General features: G+C 43.9%; 1 protein-coding gene across 1 annotated transcript; it reads left to right on the top strand.

The window, feature by feature from the left end:
• Window positions 1-1,850: 1,850 nt before the first annotated feature.
• On the top strand, window positions 1,851-24,250 carry cdc5l (CDC5 cell division cycle 5-like (S. pombe)). Its single transcript, XM_083774796.1, has 19 exons — window positions 1,851-2,064; window positions 4,217-4,320; window positions 4,414-4,575; window positions 4,710-4,837; window positions 5,335-5,434; window positions 5,769-5,895; window positions 6,439-6,530; window positions 7,125-7,269; window positions 12,852-13,043; window positions 14,002-14,150; window positions 14,561-14,741; window positions 15,400-15,564; window positions 16,445-16,525; window positions 18,110-18,361; window positions 19,270-19,377; window positions 20,191-20,280; window positions 20,436-20,567; window positions 21,176-21,256; window positions 22,250-24,250. The coding sequence occupies exons 1-19, from the start codon at window positions 2,020-2,022 to the stop codon at window positions 22,367-22,369; spliced, it is 2,454 nt and encodes an 817-aa protein (XP_083630922.1). The 5' UTR covers window positions 1,851-2,019; the 3' UTR covers window positions 22,370-24,250.
• The last annotated feature ends 1,379 nt before the right edge of the window (window positions 24,251-25,629 follow it).

Raw genomic sequence — 25,629 nt, 5'->3', positions numbered from 1 at the left:
GATGGGGGTGGATGAAGGACAGGGGGAATAAAACGGTGTACATATCAGTCTGCATGTGACCCCACCCCCCACCCCACCCCCCACCCCACCCCAAGCTTGACCCCAATCACCCCCCCCCCCCCCCCAAACCTCCCCAGACCTTGACATGACCTTCAACTAACCCTGCTGTGACCCTACTGTGTCCAGAAGTATTACTTCTTTGTTGACCGAAAATAAAACTGTACAAAGGTGTAGAGAGAGAGAGTGTGTGAGAGTGAGAGAGTGTGTGTGTGTGTGTGTGTGTGTGTGTGTGTGTGTGTGTGTGTGTGTGTGTGTGTGTGTGTGCGTGCGTGCGTGCGTGCGTGCGTGTGTGTGTGTGGGCGGGGGGTGGGGGGGTGTATGGAAAATTATAAAACAATATTATATGGGATGATGTGCAACTTCTATCAGAGTTAAATATCTATATGTAATTGAAGACACATTATTTATGAGGAACTTATTTGTTATGGTGCTCAGTGTTAATAATTTGTGCTAATATGTTCGGTATTACCTCTCTCCTCTCCATCTCTCCCTGATCCTAATCACTTGGACCTGGTCAATCTGTGACGTCGCTCATCGTGATAACGTGATTGGTTACACTTCTTTGTGTTCTGGCCAGCCATTGGTCAGTGACGGTGTACAGTTGTTAGCTAACCCTCACCCTGTCCTCAGACTCCGGGGCCTTTGCTTCTGCATGTCTCTTGTCGTGTTGATCTACGTGTGTCTGTGTTGTGGTAAATGTGTTTTGAACATACTGTACATGTAGCCTGGTATCATTTTGTGCAAATGTCAGTAATCATATGATGTATCTCGGTATACAAAAAAATAAAAAAATAAAAAATAAAAAAGTATAAAAAAAATGATCGCACTCCCGACGACCAGCTGTTGTTTCTGTGTTTACAAGTCAGTTCAGAAGCAGATAGTCAATTGATCCTACCCCTGTTTTAGACTTGGAGCACTGTGTGCTTCCATATGTTGACAAACTTTATGATTTCCTTGACACTGCCCACAGTGCCAGTGCCACAGGCTGACCACCTCCATGCCACACCCCATTGATGACATAATTAGTTCAAGAGTAGCCCAGACAAAGAATTTAGTTTTTATACATTGTATACATTTATTGAAAACGTGTGAAATGGGACCTTCTGCATATGATTACTTTTACTTTAAAGTATTGAATATCAAATTTTACTTGTCACAGACTATTTCTATAATAGGATAGCCTATTGATACTTTTACTTAAGTATAAAAAAAATGTTGGTACTTCTCCATCTCTGATTAAATATAGTTTTAGCATAAAACTCTTGATTTGACCTTCATGCAATACCACTTGTCAACCAGTAGATGTCCTACCTTTCCACAATCATAGGCTACATTTCTGAAGATAATGATGACATAATACTAATAATAAATACTAATAAATAGGCTACGTAGGCCTACTATAACTAAATAAATAAACACGACAATGAAATCATTATCTTTCTTTTATTAATTTTATTTCATTATGTCTTTTGTTAATTTCATTGCCATTCTCATTTTTTTAATTGTGGCATTAATTATTACTTAAAAAAAGAAGTCACCCCTCACATAAAATATAAAAAGGAAAAAGAAGAATAAATAAATAACAAGCGTTTGTAACCATGATGCATTAACCAGGCAAAGACTGTAAAAGCGGTGCTTAATTTCATGGCAGCAACACTGACAGAAAGGAGGTACTCCCGACCAGTAGGAGGCAGCATTGTGTCGAAAGGCATCCGGAGTCTGCCGGAAATCCCAAGAAGAAGAACCGGATTGCATTGCGTTAGAAATTGTTCCTGTTTCCGGTGTGGTGATACACGCTCGAGCGCAGCGCTGCTTTATTCATTTCATGTAGTTTGGGGTTTGTTTGTCTGCCCGGTCGTTTTGTCAACGTCTTTACATTAAATATCTGGATTAACTGAGGTCCAGTGTTTATTTATTTTTGTTTTACTGAACGGAGGAGAGGAATAAACCGCCGCAAGAATGCCGCGAATTATGATTAAAGGAGGCGTTTGGCGCAACACGGAGGTACGTGTTTACATGGTTAGCAGCTAACACAGGTTAGCTGCGAAGCTAACCAGCAGCAACTAAAGTCAACGGGGTTTAATTAGCATGTAGCCGCTACTTCCAGAATAATAGCCAACTTGGCTAACAGTGTTTGGCTGCTATTGAATGACCCATTAACAGTTTCGTTTACTTTTACACGTTGTATTGACATGCTTTATTATAATACAAATGCTATTATTGCAACAACAAAAAATACCACAGAAAACCATGCAGTAAAGCTAATACGTTAGCTTCTGGAGCCTGTATGCATCTCGTACATTAGCTCTGGTCCATAGCTCTAATGCGTTGCATAGAGCTATGGACCAGAGCTACTCGTACGTCATGTCAGTCAGTGGTACTTCACTTAGCAGCATTGCACTATGTGCTAATGCAGTGGTATTGATTGGTTGAATACTTTATTTACAGTTTGCAGGGGAAAAAAGCACAAGAAAGTAGAGTTTAATAAGAGGTCTGCTAAGTGGATTTAAACGCAAGAAGAAAGCCTATCATGGCTTATTTCCATTGAGGTGGAGTTAAGTGTCATTAGCCTCAGATTTAGACTCTCGTAGATGTATTTATCGATTCTGACATAGTGAAGATGTCAGAATCGACAAATAAATCTACGAGAGTCTAAATCTTAGGCTAGAGTGTCCTTAATATTCAATTCATCAAAACACATTGGTGTTTCTCAACATGTGGCCCGGGCAGAGGTGTGTCAGCTGACTGATGGCTAATCTTTTGGTGTAGATCAGGGGTGGGCAACTTTGACGATGGAGAGGGCCACTATATTTCCACACTCACTCCCTAGGGCCATATATTACTGTCGTAGCAAAAATAGCCGATCTACAAGCTCAAAACGCGTCTATTTTTGCTATATTCTAATTGGAATCCTGAAAATTTACATTTTTATGTAATTTCAAATGCCTTTAATTATACGTGTGTTGAGCATTGAGCTACTAATTTAGACTGAAGTAAATAAAGCGGGTCATGTTTGCATGTTGTGGAATTGTAAACATGCTGAAACCAACATTATATCAGCATTCTGACATTAACCTGAGGGCCACATTAAGTGAAGGTGGGGGCCGCATGTGGCCCCCGGGCCGCCAGTTGCCCACCCCTGGTGTAGATTGAAAAAAGAACATGCAACACAGGTCCGTTTGACTGAGTATTGATGGTTAAACTTAAGGGATATTGATGGATTCCAAATATGATCAAAGTGTTCTTTCTAAGGCACCCCTGGACTTGCGCCAAGGCACCCTACGGTGCTAGCCTGGTTAATAAACCAGACTAATATCGCACGGATCCGCGGGATATTAGTCTGGGGAGGCTCAGCTTGGATTTCATTTCCAGGGAAACATTTTCTCTTTGACGCAATTGGTCAGAGCTACTGTCAGTCAAAGGTCTCAAGCATTGAACGTCACTGTACCAAAGCCCGCCCATATTGCATACCGTGTCCCTATTGAGCGCACACGTTCTCGTGTGTAGAAAATGGGCGTACAATTGAGCCTCTCCAGACCGAAATCCGCCGGTAGGCAATTTTTTTTTTGCCAACGGCTGATTCGGTCTGGTTTATTAACCAGGCTACTACGGTGCCACAGCACCCACTTTTGAGAACCACTGCTTTAGTGTGCATCATGTCAGTAAAGGAATCGTGGACCCAATGACGGACCAAATCACGTCTAACAATACACTTGTTATTATATTGTGGTCCTAGGGTTAAAAACCTTTAAAAATGAGCACGTTTAAAAGGCTCAGTTGTGAATCACTGTTGTGAATCACTGTCCTATAACCCATTCTGACCGGGCACCCATTTTGGTGTTGGCATCATGTTATGCTTTAGCTATTTAAAAATAGCAGATCTACAAGCTCATATCGCGCCACCGAGTGGCGCGATACGAGCTTGTAGTTCTGCTATTTTTGAAAAATCGAAGAACGACTGACATTTTTAGAATCTGATCTCGGGTCAGAATGGGTTCATCAGACCAGTGTGTGTCCAGTCGGAAACCTCGTATGAATCTGATCTCAGGTCAGAATGGGTTAAAAGGCTCAGTTGTGAATCACTGTCCTATAAAGATACCATGATACTGACCGGCGTGTGACTGACTAACTTCCAAATTCTGTCTTCTTTATCCAGGATGAGATCTTGAAGGCGGCTGTGATGAAATATGGCAAAAACCAATGGTCTCGTATTGCCTCTCTGCTGCATCGCAAGTCTGCCAAACAATGTAAAGCCAGATGGTAAGTCGTAATATTTTTTTATTGTACTTGAATCCATAAATACTGTGAGTCAGAGTGGAAGCTTACAGTATGTTGTGTGTGTGTACTGTGCAGGTATGAATGGCTGGACCCCAGCATCAAGAAGACGGAGTGGTCCAGGGAGGAGGAGGAGAAGCTGCTCCACCTGGCCAAGCTGATGCCCACCCAGTGGAGGACCATCGCTCCCATCATAGGACGCACGGCCGCACAGTGCCTGGAGCACTACGAGTTCCTGCTGTACGGAACATTTAACGCTGTGAAAGCATATATATATTTTTTCAAAGATTTGCGCCACATTTTCGCGGCACTCACACTACGAGCATTTTTATTTCAGTTGACTAAAATGTGTGTGCCCGTGTCCGTGTGTCCAGAGACAAGGCTGCTCAGAAGGACAACGAGGAGGAAGCTGGAGATGACCCCAGAAAGTTAAAGCCAGGAGAGATTGACCCCAACCCTGAAACCAAGCCTGCCAGACCTGACCCTGTTGACATGGACGAAGGTACCTGAGCATAAGGACAGGGCCACATCACTTAAATCAACATGACGATAATTTAAACCTTTAATAACTGGACTGGTCTATTTGGTTACACTCCCAGAGTTAAATTAACACCGGGAAATAAGATGGGAGGGGTCCCTATGTACAATTTTATAGCTATCAAATCAAGCCCCTGAATTGGTATTTGAGTCAACAAATGGAATTTGCGGGAGGGCCTGCTCAATCGTGCCGGGCAGTAGGCTACTGCTGTCTGGGAAAGAGGAAAAACATTAAAGTTCTCATTTAGATGACCATTGGCATTTATTCTGAAATGGAACCCATGCAGCGCAGCTAAGACAGGAGTTATCTATTGAACACTTGCACGTTAACACTCTTGTCCCGTCACAATAGCCAGCGTCCGGACCAACGTGAAGTGATTCAAGCGTCTAGAAATATATTTCATCTGACGGTGGGAATGTTAGCTGAATAATGGTCTCCGTGTGTGCGTGTACGTACTACAGATGAGCTGGAGATGCTGTCAGAGGCCAGGGCCAGACTGGCCAACACTCAGGGCAAGAAGGCAAAGAGGAAGGCCAGAGAGAAACAGCTGGAGGAAGCCAGGTACTGTTGTCTCTGCTTCACCAGTTCTTTGCAAACTTTTTAACGTTTTTAGGGTATCGCACACAACACACACCTAACTTCTAAATGCCTGATCCTGACCCTAAGACCAACCTGAATGAATCTTTGTCCAATTGTAAACCCATCTTTTAACATCTTTTTTTGAATGATTCAACCATTGTTTTTGTAAGTACCAGGAATATAATCCTTAGTCTATTTCTCAAATTCTTCTATACTTGTGGGGAAGTATCGTCTCTCTCACACACACACACACACACACACACACACACACACACAATCGATAAGACGCTACTCTCATGCTCTCTCTCTCTACCAGGCGTTTGGCAGCGCTGCAGAAGCGCCGGGAGTTGCGAGCGGCAGGAATAGACATCCAGAAGAAGAGGAAGAAGAAGCGAGGTGTCGATTACAACGCCGAAATCCCCTTCGAGAAGAAACCATCTCAGGTAACGAGCAGGTCCTACGGTACAGAGTTCCCACCGCTAACGACTAACGGTTAAATCAAACTAATCAATTCAATTGATTATAATAAAATTCACACTCGTTTGAAGTTTCATCATACAAAGTCCATAGACTTGACCACACACATCACATCGCGTCACGGGCGGAACACAAAAGCCAGGCGTGTTTTTGACACCAGGCGTCAAAACATTCCCTTCCCTGGGGTATCAGTGGTTCCAAAACATTTTCATGGACCCCCATGAAATATGACATTTATTTCACCGCGGATCCCCGTCTGAAATTTAAAAAATCCAATACTTCAAATCCAAGATTTCAAAAAGAAAATATTCATAAATAGCAGATGTACAAGCTCGCAGCTCTGCACAAGGTGGCACACTTTGAGCTTGTACATCCGCTTATTCTTTAATATCAAATGTATAAATGGATAAAGTTGTTAAAATGATTGTGATGCTATGTTAACTGCTTTTGCTGGGTCTCCACTTTGAGAACAAATCTATATATGCACCATTTGTGTTTGTTTTCTGCAGGGATTCTATGACACCAGCATGGAGCAGTACAACCCTCTGGAGCCAAACTTCAAACGCCTCCGACAGCAGCACCTAGATGGAGAGCTGCGCAAGTGAGTGACACACACACACACACACACACACACACACACACACACACACACACACACACACACACACACACACACACACACACAATGAGTGAGAAGATACAGGTGGAGTGAGAGCAACATGAAAAAGAGAGAAAATGGGTTAAATGGAACAAATAATGATCTATACATTTAGATTGTATGTCGTGAAAGCAGTTGTGTGGCGTGCATGTATGTTATTTTGAAACCTTAGCGTCATATGAAGGTGGAGGTACATTGTTTCTTAAGGTGCCGTTTAAAAGACCAGTTTGTGCAGCATGAAAAGGATTTTCATGCACATTTCACATGGTTAACCCATTCTGAACGGGAACCTATTTTGGTGTTAGCATCATGTTGTGCTTTAGCTATTGAAAAATAGCAGATCTACAAGCTCATAGCGCGCCACCGAGTGGCGCTAGCTTGTAGGTCTGCTTTTTTTGAAAAATCAAACGACTGACATTTTTTTAAATCTGATCTCAGGTCAGAATGGGTTAATCAGACCAGTGTGTGTCCAGCGGAAACCTCGTATGAATCTGATCTCAGGTCAGAATGGGTTAAAAAGTGTGTGTGTGCCCCCAGTGAGCGTGAGGAGAGGGACAGGAAGAAGGACAAGTCCAAGATCAAGAAGAAGAAGGAGAGTGACCTGCCGTCGGCCATCCTGCAGACTAGCGGCGTGGCTGAGTTCACCAAGAAGAGATCCAAGCTGGTGCTGCCCGCCCCTCAGGTTAGTTAGAGATCCAAGCCGGTGCTGCCCGCCCCTCAGGTTAGTTAGAGATCCAAGCCGGTGCTGCCCGCCCCTCAGGTTAGTTAGAGATCCAAGCCGGTGCTGCCCGCCCCTCAGGTTAGTTAGAGATCCAAGCCGGTGCTGCCCGCCCCTCAGGTTAGTTAGAGATCCAAGCTGGTGCTGCCCGCCCCTCAGGTTAGTTCCGCTCAGACCTGCCCATTGTCCATTATGTTCTGAGTCCAGATTCTACAAAATATCTTCTAATTCATGGCAGTTTTCTGAAAAAGAACCCACGTTACTATATCAGTGGTACTCAAGCTTTTTCATGCCAAGAACACCTATGGAATTATCTGTATTTGGCCGCTGACATTCATCTCAAAATATTTACTAGTTCCAGGGACCTCCCAGAAGCACGGTTGTGAGTTTAAAAATTGTGGAAATTTGGAGATTGTTGTGGAAAATATAATTATATTCAAAGATTTGCACACATTTTACGATTTTTCAAAAATAACAGATCTACAGCTTGTACAAAAATTTGTACAAGCACAACAGTGCGTTAAAAACTAGATGCGTTCCAGGTCTTAATGGGTTAAAGATTGCTCTTACTCTTAACCCATTCTGAACGGGAACCCATTTTGGTGTTGGCATCATGTTATGCTTTAGCTATTGAAAAATAGCAGATCTACAAGCTCATATCGCGCCACCGAGTGGCGCGATACGAGCTTGTAGGTCTGCTATTTTTAGAAAAATCGAAGAACGACTGACATTTTTAGAATCTGATCTCAGGTCAGAATGGGTTCATCAGACCAGTGTGTGTCCAGTGGAAACCTCGTGTGAATCTGATCTCAGGTCAGAATGGGTTAATAGACCCCCGGGTATGGTTATAATATTAAAATATGCCTTCCCTGTGTATTTTTGGTTCCTTCCTGAAAGCTGAAAGCCTTTGAGTCAAAAGGCCCAGTCGAAATACAGACAGACCTGCTGTAACCTATACGTTGTTATACCTTTCAATCCAGGAGCTACCTCTGTGTCTCATTAGCCTTTGCTATACATGTAGCAAAACACTACGAATTTGAAGGTTTTCAGAAAACGTGGTTTTAGCCCATTATGACCGGGCACCCATTTTGGTGTCGGCATCATGTTGTGCTTTAGCTATTTAAAAATAGCAGATCTACAAGCTCATATCGCGCCACCGAGTGGCGCGATACGAGCTTGTAGGTCTGCTGTTTTTGAAAAATCAAAGACACTTTTAGAATCTGATCTCAGGTCAGAATGGGTTAATAATGAAACTGTCAGGATGTAATAGACATTTTTAGAATCTGATCTCAGGTCAGAATGGGGTAGAAGGTGTTTTTGGAACCGGTCTCGGGTCTAAATGGGTTCGTCTCTTGTCGGGTGAAAAACTGTCCAAAATGGTTACTAGATCTTCAAGCTTGCGAGCCTCTGGATGTGCTACTTTAGACTAAAGTTCTCAACGGGCCCAAATATTGAGGCCCAGCCCGACCCTACCCTAACTGGGTGGGCCAGAGGCTCGGCCCGGCCCTAAAGATTACCATAATGTTGGGCCCGAAGCCCGACAAAAGCCCGACTGTGAAAAAAAAGAAGATAGCCACTAGGCGGGGCCACCGCGCTTCATTTGGCTTCCTTTTGACGCTGCAGTGCAAAAAAAAAGCCCTGAATTGATTTTAATTGCAGAACGGACTAATAGTATTAGTCGCTTAAAATGGAAACTTCACATTGTAAATTGTTATTAGGCGGCAGGCCTATAGTATAGTAATAGTTACAGTATACACTATAGGGGTATATAGGTTATAGGCTACAGAGAAGACGCAGTGACGCACCATACTGTATATGTTATGCGCTTCAAATAACACTATCTGACTGTGATAGTCTCTCTTGTCGGGGCGGGGGGCCTGGGGAGGCGGAGAGAGATGCTGGAAGTTGTTAAATCCTATTATCCTGCATCTCTCTCTCCGCCTCCCCTGCAGGCCCCCCGCCTCGACGTGAGACAGTCACACTCACAGTCAGATAGTGTAATTTGAAGCGCATATATGTCATGATGCGTCTTCTCACTGCTCTCGCATCGCATTACCTTATCATGACGAGAGGAACTCTTCTGCAGCAGTTGGCACTTGGCAGACTCAGTCGGCACTCGTTTCTAATTATATACACTCATCAATCATTTTGGGACAAATAAAAGCTTTGAATCCGTTTGTTCTTCCTTCCTATTTCATGATTGACCATAAGTTATTTATAATATTCATAAAATGTAACACAAACACAGCAAAAGCAAACAATACTTTAACACTTTATTGACAAAGAATAGGCCACGCAGCAGTGCACACACATAAACTATACTAAATATGAAATACTAAACACACACACAGGTCCACAAACTCCACACACACACAAATATATAGGGCTAAACTTTAACAAAATAACAGAAACCGTGTTTCTTGTTGTGCAGTCAGTCAGTGCTTTGAAAACAGCAGCAATTTAAGGTGCAAAAATAAATAACAGAAACCGCGTTTCTTGTTATGCACAGTGCTTTAAAAACAGCAGCAATAAAGTGAATTAAGATTAAGAATAAAAGCAAGCAAATTAAGCAATAGAGACCGAGTTCTGATTGCAAATAAACACATCTAAAAAATAAACACTACTATTTTAATAAATTTACATAAACAAACACAAGAAAGGTGCAAACACAAGTTCTTCACAAAGGTCTTATAGCTGCCCTATTCTATTCACCTTGACCATACGCATGAAGAAATAAAAGTGCGTCCACGGTGTCTGGTTTCAGGCGTGTTCGCCTCTCCTCAATAATGCGCCCTGCTGCGCTAAACACCCTCTCGCTGCTGCTGCTGCTGGCTGGGATTGAAAGAATTTGCCTAGCCAACTGAGCGAGTTTGGGATAGGTGACAATGTTTTTCTTCCACCAGCCCAGCACATCCTCATCATTACCCATTAATGGCCTCTGCCCGTCCCGAATGTATCGCTCCACCTCATCATCGTCAGTTTCCTGCTCTGGCTCAAACACATTCTCCCACTCGTCAAATGGACGCGCTCTCTTAGCTGGTGGTGGCACCGGTGGGGGGGGTGCCCCAGCAGCAGCGCCACCAGCACCTTCTTCTTCTTGGCCATCCTCCTCCTCCTCCTCCCCCCCACTCCCGTCTTCTCCAACAACAGCGGCTGCTGCTGCCACACGCCTCTTTATGTAGTCATGCACATGTGCCCTTTGAGTCGCGTCCAGCATGCGCAGCTGATTGTATTTTGGCCATAAAAACGTTGCCGCCATGTGCAGATCTTCCTTCTTTATTTTCTTCTCCTTCCATTGGGCATGGCGCTGACGCACAAAGGCCTGTTGGTTTGTGTCATCCACATTCGGCTTGCAGTGTAGCAGCAGTTTGGCTGTCCATGGGCAGACGAGTTGCAGAGTGGGATATTTGTCCCCCTCCAGCTCACGCTGTGCGTCCCAAAATATTGTCAGGAATGACACCAGAAACGCTAGCGCGTCAGGGGCCACACAATCCACTTTCACACCTTCTCCACGAGCCTCCATCTTCTCCTGCAGCTCTGCGTAAATGTCCTGAATAGATTTCAGTGACAGATACACAGTGCTGAACCTGGTGTCCACCATCGGCAGCAGGGTCTTGGTCAGCTGCGATGCCACTCCCGACTGCTTGACATACCTAACAATGTAAAAAATAAACAATTAAAACCAGACTCCATGAAATAATAATAATAATAAAGTGTTATTACTATAACTATAAGAAAAATACTAAAACTAGATATAATATAATTGCCTAATTATAGTATCATACTATTTGTATATAATTATAATAACATTAACACTAAACAAACAATATATACCTTACGAGGGCCTTCGCTGCTGTTATTGTTGCTGCGATGCCGGCGGCATGTTCTTTAAGTGCACCGTCGTTGTCCAGGCCGTGCTTGAGCACTGTATTTAGCACATGATCCAGACAGTCAAGTCTACGGTAGGGCTCAAGGGCTTTAATGATGTTTGCGCCTTGGTCAGTGACCCAAACAATGTTTTTAAGTGACAGTGCCTCGAAGTTGAATTTCGTCACCAGGAGCTTGATGATTTCCCTTCTAATGTTATCACCCGTTTTTTTTTCTTCCGCTGGAAACTGCACGGTGGCCAGATTCTTTCCCACCAAATCAAAGTCTTCCCCAATAAAATGGCAAGTGATTGCAAGATAGGCGACCTTCCTGTAATCGTCAGTCCACAATGTCCGTCGTCATTCCCACTGTGCCTCCGTTTTTGAGGTGGGCCTTAATCTGGGCAGTGAAGGCTTCTCTTTTGACTGTTGCTGAGGCCTTGCAGTGGGTTGTCACCGTGTTGGCGCATGGAATAACGGAGCTAGCAGGTACCCTTCCGTGAGTCGCTCCGACGTCTATTAGCTCTTGGGCCAATAGCATGAAACCATCGCCTTCCACCACATTAAACGGCCTAATGTCCATGGCGCAAAATAACACACATTTTGCGGTCACTGCCTGCTTTACTCTCAGCGGGACACTTTCTGCACTCTTCTTCACAAATGTGGCCATTGATGACTGACCTGAGGTGCTCTGCTGTGGCATCGATGCACAGACTTTATCTTTGTGACGGCCCATCGTGGATGTTCCGGTCCTTTTACTGTCATAGGACAGCACTGTTTTGCATTTAATGCATTGAACATATTCTAAGACCTTCCCTGCAGAGTCTACAACTAATTTAAAAGTTGTCCATACCGCTGCCTTCGCTCCCTCCTTAGCGATCACACCATATTCACCGGCTGCAAGTTTTCTTTTAATATTAGCGATATCCATTGCAATGCTCATTAATCATAGTCTCTTTGCATCTGTGTGCATCTGTATTCTGTTTTGTTTCGGACACTGACCTGTTGTTAACCTGTCCGATACACGCCCACCATCACATTCTCTGCTACTGTCTGATTTATGGCCCTGTGTAAAGAACTGATCTGCAAGTTCTAAACGTGTCTGATCGTGATGCTTTGTAGACTTCAGTGGTCTTGTAGATTGAATGGCTTGGCTATTTGGTGCGCAACACCAGCTTACAATGAAGTTGTATACTCAATTGCTCATTACTGGCTGGTCCAATAACAAAGCAGCACCCTGCTGTGTCTGCCAGCCGCACAGCGCACACAAACTCTCCGACTGACTCTCTCTCTCTCGCACAAACAAATGAAATGAAAGTGAAATGCACTAATGCACTAAGTGCTTCATAATAAATAAATACAGAGTACTTACTACTTACAGAGTCAGACAGAACAAAATGTTTTTTTTATTATTATTATGATATACAAAATAATGAAACAAAACAAAAAATATATTAAAAAAAAAATAAAAAAAATGCAGAAACGCAGGCCTGGTCGGGCCTGGTCGGGTTCGGGCAGAGTTTGAGAACTTTACTTTAGACTATTGTGTGTGTGTGTGATGCTGTAGTATGATCAAGTAGTTCATTTACAAGTTTGTGACCGGCCTATTTGTCATGATGGTACACCAGCGGGTGTTTTGACTCTACGTTTTCATTCTTTTTTAAATCGTTTCTTGGGTAGATCAGCGACGCGGAGCTGGAGGAAGTGGTGAAACTGGGCGTGGCTAGCGAGGTGGCCCGCCAGGCAGCGGAGGAGAACGACCTGACTGACTCCGCCTCCTCCACGCTGCTGTCGGAGTACAGCGTCACCAACGCCATGGGAACGGGCCTGCGCACGCCTCGGACCCCTGCTGTCCAGGACAAGATACTGCAGGTGAGCACACACACGCACACACATGCACACGCTAAAGTTCTCAACGGGCCTGAAAATTAAGGCCCGAACCTATCTGGGCCCTAACTGATCAGGCCCGAGGCTCGGCACGTCTAATTAGCATGGATGTTTAGGCCCGGCCCGGCACTAAAACTGAGAACTCTACACAGAGTAAAAGTGAAACGCCAGTCAGCACCATCTTCATAATAGATAAATACACAGACGGAACAGAACTATTAATTTTTTTTTATTATTATAAAGAAAATGCACTATATATTCGTAATTCTAGATTTTACACTTCGTTGCATGCTGAAAATAGCCGACCTTCAAGCTTGCGGCATGTTGTGAGCTTGTAGATCTATCACCCAACCTTAGTAGAAATTGATTGATTGAATAGTTTATTAGACAGAAATGTAAAAACGGCAACAGAGTACAGTCAAACACTTAGTCCAAAAGGAATAGCACCAAAAAAAAGGTCCTTGCGGTCCATCATTACTTTTAGACTCAGTCTAAAAGCTGTTATTGGACGCACTGCCATTCTCTCTACTGGTTGTCTAAACCAACGGTTTGGCTGTCAAGGCTGCCAAGATTTCATAAAATGTATTTAAACGTAAAACCCCCAAAAAACGCACAACCTTAAGTAAAAGAAAGATTCGAGACTTCTCTCTTCTGTTTCGACTGACTGTTCTCTTATCTCACAAGACCAGCTGCCGTTAAAAGGTTTTTTTAATATTCTAATATGGAATATTCGTCTACAGCCTTAATCAGTTTTTCAGAAATGAGACGCCACGCTTTATGCTGTCGAGCATCCGGTTGTGAAAAGCATTGAGTCAACAGACCATAGACTTTGCCTCGTAACTCTATGGTTATGCAGAGCGTACCAATGTTGTGACGCTGCTGCTGTTAATTCAGCCTTATGAAGAGTTTAACCGTGTGTGTGTCTGTGTGTGTGTGTGTGCAGGAAGCTCAGAACCTAATGGCTCTGACCAACATCGACACACCCCTGAAAGGTGGTCTCAACACCCCTCTGCACCAGAGTGACTTCAGTGGAGTCACACCTACACGGCAGCAGGTCCAAACACCCAACACAGTCCTCACCACTCCGTTCAGGTGGGTCAAGGTTCACAGATAACAGTGGAGCCCTGTTTCGACGTACAGACGATAACAACAAAATGTAATCTTTGCAGAAATACATTATTTGCTTTGATATAACGTCCTGTGTTACATGTTTTTTTTCTCTCCAAAAAGTTTGGCTGTTGGTCAGCCAAACATTTCACTTTTCATTAAATCCTTGTGGGGTTTGGATTAATACGGCTCTACTCTATACAACTCTTGCATGGATTTATTTGATGTGATTTATGGGCTCCAGTGGTGGACATTTTTGGAAACTGTTCATATGCTTGCAGAGAGCTTAACTTTGGTGGGCACACAGTCTTTGATCTGTGTGTGCCCCTGTTTTGTCTAAATACTTCACCATAATGGATTTATTGATTTGTGTCTTGACTGGTCGTTTCCTGTAGGACCCCCACAGCAGGTCAGGGGGCAGAGGGGGGCATGACCCCTCAACCCCCGGGAGGCGCGTTGACCCCGCGCGGCCCCGCGTCAACCCCTGGGTTGACCCCTGTGCGCACGCCACTGCGGGACAAGCTGAACATCAACTCTGAGGAGCAACTAGCGGACCCGGCATACGCCAAACACCTGGTAACATTACGCATGGAATCACCTGGTAACATTACACCTGGTAACCTTACACCTGGTAACATTACGCATGGAATCACCTGGTAACATTACACCTGGTAACCTTACACCTGGTAACATTACGCACGGAATCATGGATTAAAGTTATCAGGAGCCAGCGTGTCCCTACACCGAAAATAACAACACATCGCAGCGTGACGTGAGCTTGTAGACTGCTAATTATCTGTTATTTTAAGATGAAAGTGGTCAAACTAGCAATAGAAATACAAGTCTTTAGAAGCATCTTCCAGAGACCATGAATGGTCTCAGAAATGTCATGATTTCTTCAGCTGGTCAGCCTGTTTTGAGTTTTTTATTTTGATTTATTCCTTGACAATGCACACGTCATCTGCCCTACATTTGAGTTGCCTCTGTACTTGGTGTGCTCTTTTTGTCCCCCCCCCCCCCCCCCCCCCCCCACTGCACTAAATATTTTCTTCAAAAATAGCTGATCTACAAGCTCACAATGCGTCCCGCTGCAATGTGATACAGGCTTGTAGAAGAACGTATAGAAGTACTGGTGTTTGAGTACTTTGTCTGCCACTGCACCTGTTATTAAACACTTCTTTAGTTCCTGAGTTGGTCAAATGATTCCCTCTGGTCTGTCTGTCCCCCCCTGCAGCAGAGAGAGAGCCTGCAGCAGCTCAAACAGGGCCTTCTGTCGCTGCCACTCCCCAAGAACGACTTTGAGATCGTGCTTCCCGAAAACGCCGAGAGCGAGATGGAGGAGACTGACATGGAGTCGGGCTTCGTAGAGGACGCCTCTGAGATCGAGTGCCGCAAGCAGGTAGACGACTTACAAAACACCTTTCACACATACTTGTACGGATGTTGTGCTACATAACCTGTCTGGTGTTGGAGTATCGAAAGGAAATTAACTTACTGTGTGTGTGCGCTAAGGTTGGGCGATATGCCAATTTTTTTCAACCGCCCATCGTCTGACAAATATTCGCCGATTAACGATGTATTCGTGTCATAAAAGTAAAGTGAGAACAGCTCACTGCAGGTCGCAAAAAAGCCAGATCTACAAGCTCTCAAGGCGCCGCGTCCTGCCTGTTTTTGCAGCTCTGTTCGCTAGGCGTTGAGAGCTTGTAGATCAGTCTGTTTCTGCAGACTGCAGCGCAGCTGCGCAGCCAGGGTAACTTGCTCCCTTGCTACCCCGCAACGGCGGTCCGTCGGAGGCTCGGAGAGGAGCAGCGGAGCCCACAAGCTGCTGCGGCCTGGCTGCTGCTGATCTACAAGCTCTCAAGGCATCGCTTCCTGCCTGTTTTTGCAGTGCTGTTCGCTACGCGTTGAGAGCTTGTAGATCTGTCTATTTTTGCAGCGTTGTCAATAAAAATAACTTAGATTACAGGCGGATATGAAGTTCAATCAGTGGGTTGCAGGCTGCAGCACCAGTAGGGGCTACACGCTAAGCTAACTTTAAGCTAACTTATGATCCCCGAGCCTATACACTTACACTAGTAGACAGTTTTTTTATTCCCCCCCCAAGTTACTACTTTGCTGGGCCAAATTGATTCACATGTTGCTCACACTTTACATGTTAATTGGGCTAAATCGTCCCGAGAAATCGCCTAATAAAAATATTCGGCGATTGGATTCGTATATTCGCGATTGACGATGTATTCGTATCGTCACCCAACCCTAGTGTGCGCGTGTTTTTACAGGCTGTTCGTGACTTGGAAAAAGAGAAGGAACTGAGGCTGAGGCACACTGCTGTTCAGAGGAGTCTACCAAGACCTACTGAGGTGAGCTTAGTCACTTTTCCCATTCAGGACGGGAACCCCTTTGGGGGTTCTTCATCATCATTTATCATTCTTGTTGCCATACAACAGTATATAGCAGCATACCATTTTTGAAAAGTTTGTATACATTTTTCGACCTGTTAAAATAGGACATAGGATACAAATGCTATTTTTGGAGGCAACACACACACACACATCCCAGCATAATGTCTTATTTCTACTGAATCTCTTCTCCACTAGTTCCTCCCTGACATTTTAGTCTAGTTTGTATTTGTTGAGGAAATTGTCGATATATATTTTGTCATAGTTTTAGTCATCACAGCGAACACACTTCTATGGAAGAGTGTGTAGATGGGCTATTTTCCGTTTTTATTATTTTAACATCAGCATTTGAAGTGGTCAAACTAGCAATATGATCAGAAACCTCTTCCATACAACCGCAATTGTGTCGGATATTTCATAATAGCAAAAGTTTAAAGCTTCAATGATTGATGATTTCATTGGCAGTATTTAGAACAGCAGGAACAATCTATCTATAAATGCACCATGTCTCTGTGTGTGTGTGTAGGTCTGTAACCCACATACTGTACGTCTGTAATCCACATACTGTAACTCGAGAACCCTTCGCCTCACGACTTCAAATTCAACACCACCACAGGGGAGTGCAGTGCCCAGCCTTGAGTCGGTCGGACACATGGTTGTCCAGAACCGGCACAAAAGCCCCAGGCCCTGGACAGGGCCCCAAATCTGCCGATTGATCAACCCTTGGTCTCCATATATGGAGCTGGCCTGTTCTGATGTTCTGACATGCGCATAGACTCCATATTTTTGGGCATGCCTGACAAAGAACATAATAACTGGGTGGGGCATTCAGTTCTAACTTGCCCAACGGGCAGCGCTCTAGTATTACTAAAGCATCATTTTACATATTGTGTTAATAGTTTAGGAAGCAGTGGTAGTGTTTTGGAGGTTCCTTTCACACTGTTAGGACTTGTTGGCCGCGCAAATATTTTTGCTTTAATCGTGAATGTGTTTTAGTGTCGATTTCGTCAACGATAAATGTTCGGCGACTAACTTTTTTTCCCGATGACAAACAATAAAAACGTACTGTATTTATTCATCATCAGCTTAGTTTTTATTAACAATTTTGTCAAATAAAAACTAGACTAGTGGAGAAGAGATCCAGTAGAACTAAAAGAGAAGTCTTTGCAGCGATGAGATTGTAGATTGGCTATTTTCAGCATACAACCAAGTTTAACACGTTTTGGGGCGGGTACCCATCATGTTGTGCTTTAGCTATTGAAAAATAGCAGATCTACAAGCTCATAGCGCGCCACCGAGTGGCGCGCTACGAGCTTGTAGGTCTGCTATTTTTGAAAAATCGAAAGAACGACTGACATAGAAAGTTAGAAACGTAGCTTTTTCAGAAAACTGTCAGGATGTAGAAGACATTTTTAGAATCTGATCTCAGATCAAAATGGGTTAAAATCGGGCATTATGGCCAAAATAAAATGTAGTCTACGTTTACACACACATCGCTCCAACCAACTGTAGCGACCAATGAGGCATCTTTTATTTTGTGTCTAGGTGAATGAGTCCATCCTTCGCCCCGCCTCCTTGGAGCCTCTCTCTGACCTCCAAGTGGCCGAGGAGATGATCAAACAGGAGATGATCACCATGCTGCACCACGACTGCCTGCATCACCCGTCACTCAGCGCCGCCTGCCAATTGCAGCGCGGCAAGGCCCGGGGGCCCGCCTCCACGTCCAACAACGCTTCTCACATAGCCTACCTGGACTCGCACGCCTACCAACCAATCAGCACCGAGGAGATGGAACAGGTGACACACTGATGTTGTTTATTTATTAGTCCAGTCCCGCCCCCTTTCATGACGACGCCAGGCCCAGGAAATGTTTCCCAATGCATTTTTCCCATAGACATTTAAAAAAGTATTTATTTAAATACCTTTTAACCCATTTTGAAGATCAGATTAAAAAAATGTCTTCTACATCCTTACAGTTTTCTTAAAAAGCTATGTTTCTATGTCAGTCACTTCGATTTTTCAAAAAAGCAAAAGGATTTTTCAATAGCTAAAGCATAACATAATGCTAACACCAAAAGGGGTTCCAGCCCAAAATGGGTTAAGCGTCGTCGTACGAACTCGAATCGTGACAAATCATGACAACAAACACAATATTTTGGACCAAACAAATAATTACAAAGAAGAAATACAAAAAAAAGTGTAACCTGCCGTTTTGTTCTACTTTATAATTCTTTGTTTGGCCCAAAACATTGTGTTTATTGTCATGATTTGTCACAACAAGAGTTGGCTTTGTCCGCGGCGTAAACGTCTTTAACTCATTTTGGGCGGGAACCCCTTTTGGTGTTTTAAACATTGTTATAATTTAGCTATTGAAAAATAGCAGATCTACAAGCTCATAGCGCGCCACCGAGTGGCGCGCTACGAGCTTGTAGGTCTGCTATTTTTGAAAAATCGTGGAAATATTTATTTCAGAAAACTGGAGGATTTAGAAGAACCTTTTTTAATTTTGAGGTCAGGCCTGGATTTATTTTCCGGGTCTCTTGAGGGGGCGGGGACTGCCTAGCCTGGGTAAACCCCTCCCCCCCCTCGCCATGTTGATGGTGGGTGATGGTGTACACTGTGTGTAGATGCAGTTATGAATATGATACATTAACGGTGGTGTACTGTACATGCACATTGAGCAAGCGCCTACAATTTGACTGCAGGCCTCGGCGCTGCTGACGGCAGAGATGGACGTGGTCAAGGCTGGAATGGGACACGGTGACCTCAGCATGGAGGCGTACTGCCAAGTCTGGGAAGAATGCTACGGACAGGTACAGTTCTTCAGTCACTTGGATGACTTTATATTAATGTATTTGATGGAAGCATGTCAAGCACCGAAAATAGGTGATCAAAGTAGCGATAGAAGACACGTTCAATCTCCCAGAAGACCCTCCCAGAAATATCTCTTAATATTTCATCAAGGCAAAGGTTTGAAGTGTCAATCTGTGATTTATTCAACTGGTTCGCTACTATTTTTTTGCCAATGTTTTATACACTAGTGTGTGTGTGTGGGGGTTTTCTTTTCACGACGTTTCACAAGGATGTATTAGCCTAACAACATTCAGACATTGGAGAGGAGGAGAGGGGAGATGGGACGAGAAGGGGAAATGGGACGAGAGGAGAGGAGGCAAAGAATTGGTTGTGTCTGTGGCAGATTTTGTTACACCATTAACAAAACTATTACAATGTTTCTATTTTGATCATAGACTCAATTACTGAATGTCAAGTCTCTACTCTCTAGGCTTTACTTCAGAATATGTATGACACTGATTTACTATGCCACTAATATGGCATTTTAGGAGTCCAACTAGTACTAGTGGTTCTCAATTGTTTTATTTGCTAGGATCCCCTTAACTCTTGAGTGTACCAACTCTTGAGGGGCCATAAGGGTCCATTTGGTTCCATTTGTACACTCGGGGTTACAGACCTGTCGTGGTCATTCAGGGTTAGCTCTGAATTACACGCAGGCCCCGCTTTGGTCATATTATTGTCCACTCAGTTTGAATTTGGACCAAAATGTCCACCACAAGCCAGCACGGTGATGACCCCCCCCCCTGCTCTCTCTCCCCATGTCATGTGTGTAGGTGCTGTATCTAGCAGGTCAGGCCAGGTACACCAGAGCGAACTTGGCCTCCAAGAAAGACCGCATTGAAAGCCTGGAGAAAAAGCTAGAGGTGAGAGAGAGTACACACCATCATTATTCCAACATTTTGTGTGTTTTTCTGTAAATTATGCCCTACGTGGATTCAAATTCAAAAGCCTGAGTTGTGGAGTCTGGAACTGTCCTAAAAGCATTAACATCCGTGCGTGTGCTCGTCGTCCGTTGCAGGTGAACCGTGGTCACATGACGGCAGAAGCTCGTAGAGCCGCTAAGCTGGAGAAGAAACTCAAGGTCCTCCTGGGAGGTTTCCAGTCCAGAGCGCTGGGCCTTCTGAAGCAGCACAGCGAGCTGTGGGAGCAGGTTGGTAGAACACACACTGTGCCACTACCTGTACTACTGCTTCTCAAGGAGGACTGGTTTAGGACACGTCAGATAAAATGCATGCGGGTTCAGAACTGTATGTTACATTATGTTATCGTGTGATATATCTGCGCAGGCGTTGACACCAAGCGTTGCCCACCTGCCCCTGGCACTTGCAGGTAAATAAAACTTTCGGGCAGGTGGAGTTTGTTTTCAGTTTGCCCGACCGGGCAAGTGCTCGTTTTGAGAGGGGACGCAACAGTCTATAATGACAACACGAGATAACAGCTGAAAGTGGCCAGAGAGCTCTTCTGGTCTGTGGAATGTAAAATCAAAGCACTGTTTACCTATTCGCTGTTTTCACTGTTGCTACATTTAAAAATAGGAAATAAGTGTGAAAGATGTACGTATCACATGTTATCGCACACCCCCAGAAAGTAAAAAACTAAAACTAAAAAGTGTTCAATTACTTATAACACTATAATAATGAACTTTTTGGGCAAGTGGGCATGATTTTTGAGCAAGTGAGACCTTGGTGTCAACCCCTGCTGCTGCTCTACAGAAGAAATACAGCTGTTATTTAGAAGCTTCTCCTTTTGTCTCAATAGGTTGAACAAGCAGCGACTGAGCTCCAGACCTTCAGTCAGCTGAAGAAACAAGAAGATACCGCTATACCCAGGAGAAAGGAGGTATGACCTCATACTATATACATTACTTTATACCCAGGAGACAAGAGCTATGACATCGTAGGGGTGGAAATCTGTAGGTACCTGATGATTCGATTCAGGCCACCGTTGCACGAGAATGGTCGCCAGAGAAAACGGTAAAGTCCCCTTGCGGTCTCATTTTTGTATTCACCTTTTACATGGGAACCCAACATTGATGAACACGCTGTAGTGTTCATCAACATGCCACGTCGCTGGCATGTGGCGGTGACGGACGGCCAGATAGACCAGTCACCCATGTACAAGAAGAACAGCACCGTTCACTTCCTATCATACTGTTTGTTTAACATTCACCATCACTAGTCGCTACATTTGTATAGGATGACCGGGGCGAGGGAGTGCTTGCTCATTTATTTTTTATTTTTTAAGATATTTTTTGCGGCTTACGCCTTTTATTGATTTTTTAAGGGACAGATAGTAGGCTGACAGGAAACGGGAGAGAGATAGGGGGATGACATGCGGTAAAGGCCGTGTCGGGTTCGGGAGTCGAACCCGCGGCACACCGCGACTGGATCACCAGTCCGGTGCCCAGACCGTTACGCTACGGCCTGGGCGTGCTTGCTCATTTTAATAAATCCATATATCACCTACATCTGCATCTATGAAATAAAAATGTGCGTTGTGAACGCACGTGAGCCATGTCACAAGTTTTGCGGATTCATCGTTTTGCCCGTTTACATGGAGACGGGAGGAAACCGTGTTTTCAAAGATTTCCACCCTGGAAGGTGTTTTCACTTTGTTGCGCAGTTCTCGTCTAAAGGGACCCCAGCAAACGATACTTTATTTTGCCGTTTTCTATGAACACTGTTCTTGTGTAAAGGCTTTCAGAGGGCTTCGATTGTAAATTCAATACAGATGCATCTCATGCAATACATGATTTCATCCCCCCCTCACTGTGGGAGCGGGGGCTGGGGGGGATTTGTTTATGTTAAGCATCAACGTGTGTGTCTCTCACAGGCTCTGCGTGAGGACGTGGAGAGACAGAGCCAGAGAGAGAAAGAGCTACAGCAGAGATTCGGAGAGCTTCTGCTGGACAAAGAGACTCTTCTCAACGCCACTCCCGCCGAGAAACTGTGACGATGAGAAACATAACGATGATGCACACGCGTCAACTACATCCACATAAATATAGCGTCGCTGTCGGGCGGAAATCTTGTATGTCCAAAGAAACGTTACTTTCCGGAAGAAAGATCCTTGTGTTCCAATGGATCCAATGTAGTTATTATTTAGTCACAATCTGGTGTTAATACTTTTCATTGGTCCGATAAATGTTTCATTTTCACATTAAAGTTTCTAAGACAAAGTTGTGATGTGACGAAGTGTGACGTTCATTTGCAAAGATTTGAAATATGCAGGTTAAAGGTTTCTGCTCGACAGCAACGACAGCAAACATACAAACTCACTCATGTGATATGTGACAGTGATATGATAGATAATTCAACCGTTTATTTGGGTTTTTATTTTATGTACAAACGCTGATCACACAGAACACTTTCAGTGTTCGGTGGTTCTCAAAGTGGGGTCTGGAGGACCCCCAGGGGCCCTTGAAGGGATCCAGGGGGTCCCCAGTGAAACGATTGATGGGTAGGAATCAAATGGACACTTCCAGGTTTGTAATTCCAGAGAGTGTGCAAATGGAACGGGGTACATTTGGTACCATTTGCATACTCTGTTATGGGGCTACACCGTGGCCTAATCCATGCATACCAAATTGACGGTCTTCTAAGTTAAAACGTTAGAGAACCACTGGGATTGTGTGCGAAGTTGGCTCCCCCAAGATTTTAAAAATGTTTTCCTTGCAAACATCTTATATCGTCACTGTTGGCTAGCCAACTTGTTGTGTTCCGCAGCTAAATACAGATAATTATGGGGGCATGAGAAAGGTTGAGCACCACTGACATAGAAACTTAGGTTTTTCAGAAAACTCATTTTTTTAATTAAAATCGTTTCATATAAGCATTGTGGTCCAAAAATAAACAAGCTGTCTCTGCGTTATGCGTCACTCATATATGAGTTATTGTCAGTCACTCATATATGATAGTCTGTTTCTAGCGAAAATGTAACTAATTCAGTAGCAGTAACAATAGCGTTTTCTCTCAGTCAGTTGATTCTTCATATCCATATGAGTGTAACGGCTGGGATGACATGGTTATTTTTCAAACACAGTTCTTATGAGGCGGTCTAAAATCCCCCTATGGGACGGGATTACAATGTAAATAAAAAGTACATGAACCCGTGGATTTGTGCCCTCGATATTGACGTCAGCCTTCGGTGCTCTATTGTGTAGTAAATTGAGCAGTAATGCAGATGTTTAACAATTGAGAGCTTAAAAATAGCTTGATTTTAAACGCAAGAGTTAAAGATCTATTAAGGGTCCATTTGTTTACCAACTCTTCATTTTTCTGGGGACCACCTGGAACCCCCTCACGTACTGGTTGAAAACCACTGTTCTAAATTGTTCACAATTCTTAAAATGCCAAAACGGCTAATCTACAAGCTTTCAATTCATGAAAAGTGTTCTATATATCCCCATACACATTTTCAGATAATTTATTCACAACGCTCTTGGTGTGTAACGGCCTTTATTCTGATTGTCGTTCATTTGAGATCCGATGAGATTATAAATTCTATGCCCAAAAAAACATACTGGCACTAATTATGATTTTTTTTTAAACCTGTCCAGACAAACTAGTGTATTTAAAAAAAAAGTGTTCAAGCCAAGAACAGTGGCTTTCCTTTGCTTAAACTATTATGAATTGTACAGCACAAATTAATAGAAATACAAGTTAGCCTTGGGGTGCCAACTTGGGGCGCACATTCCAGCCCCCCCGTGTTCTCTTTCTCCTCTGTACTGAATACTGATAATATTGTAATGTCACCGGCTGAGTTGTGAGCATGCTCAGTAGAAGTTCTTGTGTTTTATGTCTTGGTGACCAATAAAGTATCTTTTGAACAGTAGCCTGGCACCTAATCTCTATATTTTAACCTCTGCACCACCATGGTTCATACATAATCTGTACTCTTTTGTGCTCTTCAGTCAAAGATTAGATAATGGTACTTTTGATAGGAGAGACAGAGTTTAATTGCCAGTCAAAGCAAAGACTGGCACGTCATTGCCGGACATGCTTGCAGAGACTTGGGTAATGAAGTTGGCTGCCATGTTATTTGCGTCCAAAGTGGCCCCTGACACCCCAAACTACATACATGTTGCTTTTATGCCACAGGGAAAGCTCAGTTTTTAACCCACAATCTGGCTGAGGATCATAATACACAGTGTCTTAACAGAGGGAGCCACCATGCTCTCTGTAACATACAACAGTTTCAGGGTGTTCTTCTGGATGTCACTCTTTAAAACATGTGTTGAGCAGAAGGACATGAACCCACAACCTGTGGCTCACATAGACGGCAGTTTATCACAGAAAGCCACCATGCTCTCTGATAGTCTCAGCTTTCCAGTGTTCTTCTGGATGTTATTCTCCCCAAAACATGCTAGAGTGAAAGTAGGAGGAACTCAGCTGGATTTGAACTCACAACTCACATGGACATTGTCTTAACAAGGGTGTCACTGAGCTCTGTGATTTCTCATAGTCAGTCTTCTGTTGTTCTTGGTGTCACTTTTCAAATGGGGTCTTGGGATCATGTACAGAGCATTTTAAATAACTCAGAAACTACAAAACATTTCAAATTAAAAAGTTCCAGCATGTGTCTCCACAGTAAGCTGAATTATAAAAAGTGTGAATGGAGTTTCTATAGATGAAAGTGATTTTTAACATCATAGAAGAAGAACACGTTTATCCACAGTCACAAGGGGGCGCTTTGTAGTAGCTGTAGTAGGCCTACCAAGACGATCTGACGACGAGTATAATAAACTGGAAGAAAAGTAACGAGTGTGTGTTCTGGTCCTGTTGATTGAGCTGAGCAGGAGCCAGGTTTCTAGCCTACTTCCACTCGCCTCTGTGTGTGCATGTGTGTCTGTGGGTGTGCATGCGTGTGTGCGTGCGTGCGGCTTTTAAAATCCACACACACAGGTGCAGCGGATGAGATTCACTCTGACGGACCAACCAATGACCGACGGACTTTCCAAAGACATGATGAATTGAACAATGTGGACCCTGTTGTAAACAAGTGTAACGCCAGGGCTCCACTGGGCGCGTCTGCGTCGCGTTGCGTCACGCGTGCGTGCGTCAAAAAACGAACCGGTTCAATTTTATGGTGACGGAGGGGAACAGAGGGCCACGATGGTCTCCCGGCTCAGGCGGTACTCCCTCCTGAGGTGAGGGTAGTTGGGGTCAAACCATATTCTCAGGACACGCACACTCCTGTTCACCATGGCCCTG

This window comes from Protomyctophum parallelum (assembly GCF_964188405.1).
Source record: "Protomyctophum parallelum genome assembly, chromosome: 10".
Lineage (NCBI taxonomy): Eukaryota > Metazoa > Chordata > Actinopteri > Myctophiformes > Myctophidae > Protomyctophum > Protomyctophum parallelum.
The sequence above is the reverse complement of the archived record's forward strand: the minus strand, read 5'-3'. Positions and strand labels throughout refer to the sequence as shown.

What these genes read in the sequence shown, in the direction of transcription:
- cdc5l (XM_083774796.1), top strand. Translation starts at nt 2,020, where the DNA reads ATGCCGCGAATTATGATTAAAGGAGGCGTTTGGCGCAACACGGAG. An exon ending in TCCAGGACAAGATACTGCAG is followed by an intron (nt 13,044 to 14,001) that starts GTGAGCACACAC and finishes GTGTGTGTGCAG; the next exon opens with GAAGCTCAGAACCTAATGGC. An exon ending in CGGCATACGCCAAACACCTG is followed by an intron (nt 14,742 to 15,399) that starts GTAACATTACGC and finishes CCCCCCCTGCAG; the next exon opens with CAGAGAGAGAGCCTGCAGCA.